This window comes from Ranitomeya variabilis, chromosome 7 (genome assembly GCF_051348905.1).
Source record: "Ranitomeya variabilis isolate aRanVar5 chromosome 7, aRanVar5.hap1, whole genome shotgun sequence".
Classification (NCBI taxonomy): Eukaryota; Metazoa; Chordata; class Amphibia; order Anura; family Dendrobatidae; genus Ranitomeya; species Ranitomeya variabilis.
The window spans coordinates 96,457,738-96,470,406 of record NC_135238.1 but is presented as its reverse complement, the minus strand read 5'-3'; the positions used below and the strand labels follow the sequence as shown (position 1 = coordinate 96,470,406).

The 12,669-nt window shown below is 43.7% G+C and overlaps 1 protein-coding gene across 2 annotated transcripts in view; it reads right to left on the bottom strand.

The window, feature by feature from the left end:
• The window catches only part of VPS16 (VPS16 core subunit of CORVET and HOPS complexes), a 508,307-nt gene that overhangs the window by 370,975 nt on the left and 124,663 nt on the right, over window positions 1–12,669 (bottom strand). For both annotated transcript variants that reach the window (XM_077275596.1, XM_077275595.1), the window contains exon 6: window positions 11,458–11,573. In XM_077275596.1, coding sequence (XP_077131711.1) covers window positions 11,458–11,573 — 116 coding nt within the window. The remainder of the gene's footprint in view (window positions 1–11,457; window positions 11,574–12,669) is intronic.

Sequence of the window (12,669 nt, the reverse complement as noted above, 5' to 3'; positions counted from 1 at the left end):
AATTTCACATGCTGTTGTGCAACAGATGGAAATTATTGGCAATTATCAAGACAAACTCAATAAAGGAGTGGTCCTGCAGGTGGGGACCACAGACCACATCTCAGTACCAATGCTTTCTGGCTGATGTTTTGGTCACTTTTGAATGTTGGGTGTGCTTTCACACACGTGGTAGCACGAGACGGACTCTATAACCCGAACAAGTGGCTCAGGTAGTGCAGCTCATCCAGGATGGCACATCAATGCGAGCTGTAGCAAGAATGTTTGCCGTGTCTGTCAGTCTGTCAGCGCTGTGTCCAGAAGCTGGAGGCGCTACCAGGAGACAGACCAGTACACCAGGAGACAGGCCAGTACACCAGGAGACAGGCCAGTACACCAGGAGACATGGATGGGGCCGTAGGAGGGCAACAACCCAGTAGCAGGACCGCTACCTCAGTCTTTGTGCAAGGAGGAACAGGAGAAGCACTGCCAGAGTACTGCAAAATGTCCAGCAGGCCACAAATGTGCATGTGTCTGCACAAACGGTTAGAAACCGACTCCATGAGGATGGTCTGAGTGCCCAACGTCCACAGATGGGGGTTGTGCTCACAGCCCAACACCGTGTAGGACGCTTGGCATTTGCCACAGAACACCAGGATTGGTAAATTCGCCACTGGCGCCATGAGCTCTTCACAAATGAAAGCAGGCTCACACTGAGCACACATGAAAGACATGACAGAGTCTGAAGACGCCGTGGAGAGCAATCTGCTGCCTGCAGCATCCTTCAGCATGACCAGTTTGGCAGTGGGTCAGTAATTGCGTGGGGTGGCAATTCTTTGGAGGGCCACACAGCCCTCTATGTGCTCACCAGAGATAGCCTGACTGCCATTAGGTACAGAGATGAGATCCTCAGACCCCTTGTGAGACCATATGCTGGTGCGGTTGGCCCTGGGTTCCTCCTAATGCAGAACAATGCCAGACCTCATTTGGCTGGAGTGTGTCACCAGTTCCTGCAAGATGAAGGCATTGAAGCTATGGACTGGCCCCCCGTTCCCCAGACCAGAGTCAGATTGAACACATCTGGGACACCATGTCATGCACCATCCACCAACATCACATTGCACCACAGACTGTCCAGGAGTTGGCGGATGCTTTAGTCCAGATCTGGGAGGAGATCCCTCAGGAGACCATCCGCCGCCTCATCAGGATCATGCCCAGGCGTTGTAGGGAGATCATACAGGCACGTGGAGGCCACAAACATCACTGAAGTTGGATCAGCCTGTAACTTCATTTTCCACTTTGATTTTGAGCATCATTCCAACTCCAGACCTCCATGGGATATTAGTTGTGATTTATGCTGATCATTTGTAGGTTTTACTGTTCTCAACACATTCCACTATGTAATGAATAAAGATTTACAACTGGAATATTTCATTTAGTGATATCTAGGATGTGGGATTTTAGTGTTCCCTGTATTTTTTTGAGCAGTGTACATTGTTTCTGTTATTTAGGTGCATAAAGTGCTAGTACAAAGAATTCATCATGTGAGGAGATCTAACAATTTTTTCTCTTATACAGTGTGTGCACAGACCTGGTGCATAAACATCACCTCTATCATTCAAAATGCTAGTGCATAAGAAATACTGGCATGTCTAGCCCATGAATATACAACACTGGCATAGAGTGCATAAACTCACCTAAGGAGCAACAATTCGTGTCCGTTCATACAGTGGGATCACTTACCCATATTTCAACCTGTGTGACCAGCAATGTCTTCAGTCCCTGGGGCTGGTCACACAGGTTGAAATATAGTTAAAAAATTGGTGGACTCTATATTCTCTGTAGGATACATATACGTTTGGAGTGTCCATTTGGGTTACTTAGGGCAATCTTAAAGGCACCTGGCCATGTTAATTTATATATAATGCTACTAGTTTAGTTGACATGGATTCTAAATAGAACTTTGCAGGGGAATTAGCAGCCACCAATTTCCTCTTACACATTCCAGACATTTGGAATGGGTTTTACGCAGCTGATCAAAATGGCAGTAATTTTCGTAGGTGCTGCAAAGGAGGATAAGTGAGAGATAAAAAAAACACTCCTGATTTCTCAAAGGGACCTGCACTTGTGACTTTCATAAATATATTTCGAATACTGCCATTAGAGTTTGCAAGAGTGCTGCAATAGGTAGCTAAAATAGTAATAGGTATGAGTTTAGCTGGAGAGTAAAGTCTTTGAAATGGTCATAGGGTGACAACCAAGTCCTGTTAATAGTTTAACAGCTACATGTGCTCTATTGGCTATCTGTACTTTTAATAGCTGGCTTATCGCTCTAAAAACCACACCTGACAAAGCATTTGTGAAACGCGGTAGGGTGTTTAGAGGGGGAGGTTTTTTTTTACAGTCAACAATATTTTGTTCTGCTACTGTTTGTGACTTTCATCTGTAGGCCACATTATGCAAAAGATTCTCGCGTCCATTACTATATGGTCAGAGACATTTGGTGACTACACTCAAAATCAGTGTTATATATTTACCTACTATATGTGTCATCATGTGCGTACATGTGTACATGTTGTCCTATGAATGGAACTTTTTTTTTTTTTTTTTTTGTACTATTAGGGCTACTACAGTTGCTCATCCACCAATTGGTGTTATAACTTCAAGCCTGGCACTTTTTTTGTGTTTCTTAGGTCTCGTAGTGCCTTCCGAAACACTTTACCACTACTTGGTTTTACAATCCTTTGAATGCAATTGCATAGCAGCAGGTTGCATTTACCTGATATCACATGACCTGTGTAATGCTCAGTGTGCCCCCTGTGTATAGGAAGTGTGCTATACATCTCCACTTCATCTTATTGACCCCTTCACCCCTAAACCTATTTTCACCTTCGTGACCAGGCCAAATTATACAATTCTGACCAGTGTCACTTTATGTAGTTCTAACTCTGGAAAGCTACAACGGATCATGGCGATTCAGAGATTGCTTTCTTGTGACATATTGTACTTCATGATAGTGGTAAAATTAGTTTGATATGACTTGCATTTATTTGTGAAAATATCGGAAATGTGGCAAAAATTTAGCAATTTTCAAACTTTTAATTTGATGTCCTTTAATCAGAGAATTAGGTCACACAAAATAGACATTTCCCACATGTCTACTTTACATCAGCACAATTTTTGAAACAAACTTTTTTTTTTGTTAGAAAGTTACAAGGGTTAAAAGTTGACCAGAGATTTCTAATTTTTCCAACAAAATTTACAAAACCGCTTTTTTTTGTTAGGGATCACATCACATTTGAGGTCACTTTGAGGGGCCTATATGACAGAAGATGCCTAAAAAGTGACATCATTGTAAAAATTGCACCCCTCAAGGTGGTGCTCAAAACCACATTCAAGAAGTTTATTAACCCTTCAGGTGCTTCACAGGAATTAATGAAATGTATATGGATAAAAATGAACATTTAACTTTTTTTCACAAAAATGTTACTTTAGACGAAGAGGTTTGAAAAGCAGATTTTTATGGAATGTTCTGCAGGTATCACGTCACATTTATGTGGCAGAAAACTACATTTGAGACACAGTGCAAAGCTCAGAAGGGACAAAGAACCATCGGAGTTCAGATTTTGTTGGATTGGTTTTAGGGTGCCATGTTACATTGGTTGAGCCCCTAAGGTGTCAGAATAGCTTCTGGAGACATGCACCTGAAAATTAGGCCAGCTGTCATCACTACAGAAATGCTAAACATATGGACGCTAAATGTGGTTTAGGCATACTGTGATGCTCAGAAGGGAGGGGGGCATTTGGATTTGGAAGTGCAGAACTTGCTGAACTTCAATTGAGGTCCATGAGCTATAGCGCTTTTCTAGAGCCTTTGTACTGCCAGTAACTTAAAATCCCCCTTATTTCCATTAACAGATTCCGATTTTTGGGAGAAAGAATAAACAAAAAATAGCAATTCAAAAATTTTTTTTTTCTTTTTAAGTCATTTCACGTGTGGTAAAATTGATAAGGCAGCCTTATTCTTCGGGTCAGTACGATTACAGCTATATCACATATATAGTTTTTTTATCTTTTGGAGCTTTTACACAATAAAAACTATTTTAGAGAAGAAAAATTATTTTTGCATCACTATATTCTGTGGTCAATAACTTATTTTTATGCTGACAGACCTCTATGGCAGCTTATTTTTTGCGGGAAAAGATGACGTTGTCAGAGATACCATTTTTTATTTAGATTGGTCTTTTTGATGGAATTTTATTCCACTTTGTGTTCGACGGTATGATGATAAAAAAATAAAGAGGCAAAAAACTATGCTTTAACAGTGTTCACTGACTAGGTTAACTAGTGGGACAGCTTTATAGGTTGGGTCGTTATGGACGCGGCAATACTAAATATATGTACTCTTTTTTTACATAAATAAATGTATTTATTGGATTAATTTTCTTTTTTTTTGTTCTTAACTGTGTGATTTTTTTTTATTTTTACAAGTTTAGTAACGTTTTTTCAAGTGTTTATATTGTCCCAAGATGGGACATCAACTTCAAACTGACAGATCGCTAATCTATTACTCTGCAATGTGGCCATCTTTCGGCCCGGGTTCACCATGGAGACCGTCGGCATAATGCGATCGCATTGCGTTGTGCCGATAGGAGCACAGAGGGAGCTCCCTCTGCGATGCCCCACGATGTCGCTGTCACTATTGACAGCAGCATCACAGGGGTTAAACTTGCACGGTTGGTGCTAGCACCAATCGTGGGAGTCGCTGTACAGTGTCAGCTCTCACTGCTGACAGACGCACTCAATCGCGGCGGTGATGAGCCTACACAATCATGGTGTCATAGATATAAGGTGACTTGCAGGAACCCAGCTCCCATGTCGAGAAGGTATTTGACCCCTTCTGACATTTGAAGTATATATGTCATGATCGGGATGGACTTCCCAACTGATGCAGTACATGTTCATCATGGTTAACACCTGCACACAGGGGGCTGTGCACGGACGATCGCCACCAGGAGTCAACCGATTTTGATAGCCAATACCTGGCTCTCAGTACCAGGAGCAGTGTCCTTGGATCAGAGACACCGCAAAGTCATCGCGGGGTCTTAAATCTTAGCCATGGTGATCCAATGTCGTCATCCAGGTGACCAGGCACTAGCAAGTTAGCAAGATCATACGCAGTGCAAGAGCTAACTAACTTGTCTCTGCAGCATGGACAGGTTATAAGGTATAGCGATGTTCTTGCATTGCTATACTTTATAACTGCAATCTGAATGAATAAAGTGAAAATCCCATAATGGGAATAAGTAAAAATGAAGTGAAAAAAGGAAAAAAAAAAAAAAAAAAAAAAAAAGGTTTAACAAAGTTGTAAAACTATTTAAAAAAAAAAAAAAATCACAAAAAATATATAAATATATTACCCAAACAAAGATTATGAAAAAAAATAAATAAAAGTAATAAAAGTACACATATTTGGTATTGCCACGATTGGAACAACCCGACCTATAAACCTGTCCCACTAGTTAACCCCTCTAGTGAACAATGTAAAAAATAAAATAAAAAGACATAGTTACTTACCAGTAACATGATTTCTCAGAGCCCATGACAGCACCACGGAGAGAGGGGATCTGCCCTTCAGGGACAGGAAACCTACAGATAAAAAGGGCAGTACCTCTCCCTCGCATCAGTTGGTTTACAGAGCATAAGAGGACCTTAAGGTTATTGTCAAAAGATTAAACATTTTTATCATACTACTTATAAGAAACACTCCGTGTCTATACACAAATCACACCACAAACAGTGAAAGTGTGCTCACCCACATGTGACGGGAGGGAACGTAAGGGCGCTGTCATGGGCTCTGAGAAATCCTGTTACTGGTAAGTAACTACGTCTTTCTCCTTCCCCCCATGACAGCCCCACGGAGAGAATTACAGAGAATTGTATATTTAGGGAGGGACCACAGTCTGTATAACCCTTCTCCCAAACGTTAGGTCAGGAGAAGAGGCTAGGTCAAGCCAATAGTGTTTGAAAAAGGAAGAAGGTAATCGGTAATAACCAAGTGGCAGCCTTACAGATAAGCTCTATCGATACCTCTGACCTTTCTGCCCAGGAGGTTGCCACTGCCCTCGTGGAATGAACTCTCAGACCCTCCGGGGCGACATTCCCACTAGATGAGAAGGCCAACAATATTGCATCTCTTATCCATCTTGCAAAGGTAGTTTTGGAGGCCTTGAGTCCTTTCCTAGACCCCTGAAAGCAAATAAACAGATACCCCTGCGTGGATGCTAAGCACTGAACCAAACATCTTTTTACATCTAAAGGGTGGAATTTCTCCTCTTTTGTATTTTTGGGGTTTTATCAAAAGGAAGGAAGGACTACTTCTTAGGACCCGTGGAAAAAAAGATGCTACCTTGGGCAAGTAAGCAGGGTCAGGTTTTAAAATAACCCTGTCTTCCAGGATTTTAATGAAAGAAGGATCTGCAGATAAGGCTTGTATGTCGCTCACTCGCCAGGCTGATGTTAGAGCCACTAGAAGGACTGTTTTAAGGGACAGAACCGTGAGTGAGGCCGAATCTAAGGGTTCAAAGGGAGAACCTGTTAGGGCTGATAGGACTAAATTTAGATCCCATGGCATCAATTATTGGCTGACAATGGGCCTAGATAGTGCGGAGGCTACAATAAATCTTGCTACCCATGGATTGTCTGCTATATTGTGTATAAGGCCCCCAGAGCTGCTACCTGAACCTTTAGGGTGCTAGTAGCCAGGCTTCGCTCCAACCCCTTCCGTAGAAACTCCAGGATTGCCGTAATTGGGACTCCGTCCTGGACTCTCACCCCTGAGGTGATAGGAATTTCTTCCAGGTTTTACCATAGGCTCTGGTAGTGACAATTTTCCTACTCTGAAGTAAGGTGAAAACTAAATTTGGGGTAAAACCTCTGTCACTCAAAAGCACTATTTCACATTCCTTGCTATTAAATGTAAGTTCGCTGCCTGAGAGTGAAACACCGGTCCCTGAGAAAGAAGGTCCAGGATTTCTGATAATACCCAAGGATCGGTGATAGACATCACCCTCAGCCAGGAGAACCAAGTTTTTGGTATTTCATCCTGGGTCAAATGGCAGACCGTGCCTGAAATCCCGAGGAATGACCAAACGCTTCTCGGCATCCTCCCACACCTCCATAATCATTGCCTGGATGTGGTCGTTCACAGGAAACACAAGATGAATCTGTGACCTCAGGCCCCCAAACATCTCGTCTTGTACTGACTGAGGTTTCTGGGATTCCTCTATCTGCATTGTGCTCCTAACAGCCCGCAGTAGCTCATCTGTGTTGTCTGAGGGAAAAAAAAGGTACCTCTTGCACACCTCAGGAGGTTCTGAGGTAATCTCCCCTTCTTCCTCTAAGTCTAAGCATACGGACTGGTCATCATCTTCTGAGGATTGCTCCATTTCCCATCTAGGTCTCTTTGGACGGAGATCCTGTTGGGGTGATTGGGCTGGTAAGAGGCCCGAGATGGAAGCCTGAACCTCCTCTCTAACCATGGTGTGCATTTCCGTCAGAAAGGAAGACTGCTCATCCTTGATGACTTTAAGGATGAATACTTCACAAAGCAATTTAACCCATGCATCTAGTAGCTTGCCGCTACAGATGGTGCATCTCCTGGATTTCCCCGAGGACTTGCCAGTCCTCCTGGGCGCAGGTGTCAACTTGGCTGGCATTGTGTCATCCTAATACAAACACAGGATCGTTAGTTAACCCCTGGTATTCTGGCCCTAGTACCCTTGTCTTTAAAGCTACTCACGATCATTGGTCATTCTGGGGAAGCAGCGCTCCTCACAGGATCTTCCATTCTGATCCAGAGGTTCTCTCTGTCACAGCCTTACATAGAACAAGGCAGTTTTATTCCCTAACTTGTCTTCTCTCCGCCTGGCAGGTCCTCTTACGGAATTCCCTGGGCTGCATACCGGCTTCGTCGTGTCTGACGTCACCGGAAAGCGCCCCAGTCGCAGTCTGCGTTCCAGCCTGGAACACATCCGGAAGTTCTTCTGTCACACCCGAAAGTGACGTATGCGTCTGCGATCTGCCGGTGATGGATGCCGAGAGCCCTTGCAGGAGGGAAGCGGCTCCAAGCCCCAGAGCTCCCGCTCAACAGGGCTCTTGGCTTACGAACCCCCCTTCGGGGGGGTGTCGGCCCCGGACGTCTTGACAGGGCGAAGGAGAGGATGGACTCCTGAAACCCCTGAGCCCACAAGGTAAGCCAGGAAGCACCAAAGCTTCAACCCCGACCTTCCCCTCCTCTCTCGTGTCTGTCCTTACAGGGACAGGAAAAACACTGGGGATGTGGGTGGGAGGGATCTTTTAACCTCTCCTGTGTTTCCTGTCCCTATAAGGAAGGAAGGACAACTTCCATGGTGCGGTTAGGAAGGACAACTTCCATGGTGCAGTGAGGAAGGACGTCCTGGAAAAATGTTTTTTTGCATCGTCAAATTTAGATCGCTATAAATTTTCCATATTTTGTGTCTGCCAGTCATGTAAGAGCTTGTTTTTCGAGGGACGAGTTGACGTTTTTATTGGTAACATTTTCGGTCACAACATTTTTTTAATCGCTTTCCATTATCATTTTCGGGAGAGAATGAACAAAACCAGCAATTCAGGATTATTTCTTTTTTTTATGCATCTCCAAATGTGGTAAAATTGATAAGGCAGCTTTACTCTTCGGGTCAGTACGATTACAGCGATACCACATTTATAGTTTTTTTTTAGGTTTTGGCGCTTTTATACAGTAAAAACTATTTTATAAATAAGCAGAGCTATAACTTATTTGTTTGCTGATGGAGCTGTATGGCGGATTGTTCTTTTGCAGGACAAGATGACGTTTTTAGTGATACCATTTTTATTTATATTCGTATTTTTGACTGCATTTTATTCCACTTTTTGTTCGGCGATATGATGATAAAGCATGGTTATTTGCCCCGCTTTTATTATTTTTTTTTATGGTGTTCACTGAAGGGGTTAAGTAGTGGGACAGTTTTATGGGGCATGTCGCCCTGGACGCGGAGATACCAAACGTGTTTTTATTTTGTTTATTTTTATTTTTTTTACATAAAAATAGTACAATATATTTTTAGTTATTATTTTTTTTTTATACAATTTTCAGATTTTTCAAGAAAACATTTTTCCAAATTTTTTTTTACTTTAATATCACAGTTGACACCTGGCAGTAAGAGCCAGGTGCCAGCTGTGATATCAGATGATCACCCGGCGGGGATTGAGTGCACAGCTTCTGTGTGCGTAATATCGTACTCAGTACGTCCAAGGTATTGAAGGAGTTAAAGACAGGATGGATCTTCAAGAAAATGTTGCTTACACATCAGTAATCACTAATCAGACCTTCCATCACCTAAAAGGGGAGTCACACTGTCTATTTAAACAGGAAATGTTTGGTACCAGCTTTATCCATGATTAAGAACTTCTTTTTAGTCTGAAACGCGTAGGAATGATCGCATATTACTTGGGTGTACTGAGATGCTAATTTTTACCATGTTTTGGAATAACGTTTTTTAATTGTTTTAATAAAAGAAACGTCTGGAAAACCTTCTATTATTATTAGGCCATTGGCTACACCGGGCAGGAGTGGCATTTCTGTGCCAAAGTTTCTTTTAGAGTGAAACTGTCACCAGGTTTGGCCGATATAAGATACGGCCACCGCCTTTCAGGGCTTATCTACAGCATTCTATAATGCTGTAGGTAAGCCCCCGATCCCACCTGAAAGAGAAGAAAAATAACTTATTATACTCACCTGCATGGCGGTCCGGTACGATGGATGTTGCAAGTCCGGTGCCTCCTATCTTCTTATGATCGCCGCCCTCCTGTTGCTTCATGGCTCCCGGGCATCGCACTCCTGCGCAGGCGTACTTATCTGCTCTGTTGAGGGCAGAGGAAAGTACTGCAGTGCGCAGGTGCCAGGAAAGGTCTGAGAGGCCCAGCGCCTGCGCACTGCAGTACTTTGCTCTGCCCTCAACAGAGCAGATAAGTACGCCTGAGCAGGAGCGCGATGCCGAGGAGACATGAAGCAAGCAGGAGGGCAGCAATCATAAGAAGATGGGAGACGCCGGACACGGACCTGCGATAACCATTGGACCGGACCGCCCCCTGGGTGAGTATAATAATACTTATTTTTCTTATCTTTCAGGTCAGATCGGGGGCTTATCTACAGCATTATAGAATGCTGTAGATAAGCCCTGAAAGGCGATGACTATCTTATATCGGCCAAACCTGGTGACAGGTTCGCTTGAGGCGTCAATGAGGGTGAGCTGGACCAGATCTGCTTAAAATAAAATAAAGCTTCCCTATGTACTGCCCCTTGACTAGGCTCACTAGCTGAAAAAAAGAAAGGATAAGCAAGATATTCAACCCTGGGTTCTCTGTAGAATTTCTAATATACTGTTTGTTTCAGAATGACAGAAAATTTTGCAGACTGACAAGTTATGTGGGCAATTTTATCTCCAACTTTTAAATTCATTTGTATGCTTAAAGGGAACCTATCACCCCGTTTTTTAAAGATTAGATAAAAATAGTGTGAAATAGGGGCTGAGCTGGGCTTTACATTACTGCCTTTTTGGTGCCTTTACACCCCCGTTAGGCTGCCGAAATACCTTTGTGAAGTGGCCGTTTTGTCCTGTCACTCAAGTTGGTCAGGTCGGATGGGCGTGGTCACAGCGCTGTTTCTCCCCCAGATCAGGCTCATCATTACGTTGGTGGCGTAGTGGTGTGTGCATGTCCAAGGTCCCGAATCCTGCACAGGGGTGTGAAAATAGCAGCGATGTCCGTTATCTCATTGGTGGTCGGTGGGCGCGGCCATCTTGCTTTGGCCGCGCGTGCGCAGAAGCGGCGCTCTGCTGGCCGCGGCTTCAGGAAAATGGCCGCGGGCATCCGCGCGTGCGCAGATGGCTATCGCGGCGGCCATTTTCGTGAAGCCGAGATGCGAACTCTGCTTCACGAAAATGGCCGCCGCGATAGCCATCTGCGCACGCACAGATGCCCGCGGCCATTTTCCTGAAGCCGCGGCCAGCAGAGCGCCGCTTCTGCGCACGCGCGGCCAAAGCAAGATGGCCGCGCCCACCGACCACCAATGAAATAACGGACATCGCTGCTATTTTCACACCCCTGTGCAGGATTCGGGACCTTGGACATGCGCACACCACTACGCCACCAACGTAATGATGAGCCTGATCTGGGGAAGAAACAGCGCTGTGACCACGCCCATCCGACCTGACCAACTTGAGTGACAGGACAAAACGGCCACTTCACAAAGGTATTTCGGCAGCCTAACGGGGGTGTAAAGGCACCAAAAAGGCAGTAATGTAAAGCCCAGCTCTGCCCCTATTTCACACTATTTTTATCTAATCTTTAAAAAACGGGGTGATAGGTTCCCTTTAAGGTTCACTAACGGCAATAATAACCTAAAATTGTTGTACTTACTATAACAGAAACAGCTGTATTATCCAAGAGGAACAACTCTCTGCCAATGGCTACTAAAATTAATGTCATTCTATCCTGTAGGAGAACTGTCCAACAAGAAGGTGGCACTTTAGTACCTGAAAAACATAAAACACAGAAAAATTAATTAAGCATTGGTTTATTTCTCTGTGGTTTTAGAATTTTACAGTTCACCACCATTTACATCAGGCATTGTGCACAATTATGCTCATATTCAAAAACACCTTATGGTCAAGTCACAGCAAGCAAAATACACTACAATTATTCTTGTGGTTTAGGTGGAAATCAGAACTCTGAAAAAACTCCAGAAAACATAGGAACTCTTTATATATCTGGTCCTATCATCAGGTACAAAGATTTTGGATCACTTTATGTAATCAGTTACACAGAATTGTTTGATCTGGTCCCACTTGGAGGCTTTGTTAAATAGACCAATACCACAAGTATATTCATAATCTTATATCAATTCTGTTTCTTACAGCTAGGATAATACCGTATATACTCGAGTATAAGCCGACCTCCCTAATTTTGCCACAAAAAAATGGGAAAACTTATTGACTCGAGTATAAGCCTAGGGTGGAAAATGCAGCAGCTACCGGTGAATTTCAAAAATAAAAATAGATGCTCCATACCGTTCATTATGGCCCCATAGCTGTGCCATATAGTGCTCTGCACCGTTCATTATTGCCCCATAGCTGTACCATAGAAAGCTGTGCCATATAGTGCTCTGCACCGTTCATTATTGCCCCATAGCTGTACCATAGAAAGCTGTGCCATATAGTGCTCTGCACCGTTCATTATTGCCCCATAGCTGTGCCATATAGTGCTCTGCACCGTTCATTATTGCCCCATAGCTGTACCATAGAAAGCTGTGCCATATAGTGCTCTGCACCGTTCATTATTGCCCCATAGCTGTACCATAGAAAGCTGTGCCATATAGTGCTCTGCACCGTTCATTATTGCCCCATAGCTGTGCCATATAGTGCTCTGCACCGTTCATTACTGCCCCATAGCTGTGCCATATAGTGCTCTGCACCGTTCATTATTGCCCCAGAGCAGTGCCATATAGTGCTCTGCACCGTTCATTATTGCCCCATAGCTGTGCCATATAGTGCTCTGCACCGTTCATTATTGCCCCATAGATGTACCATAGAAAGCTGTGCCATTGCTGCTGCTGCAATAAAAAAACAATGA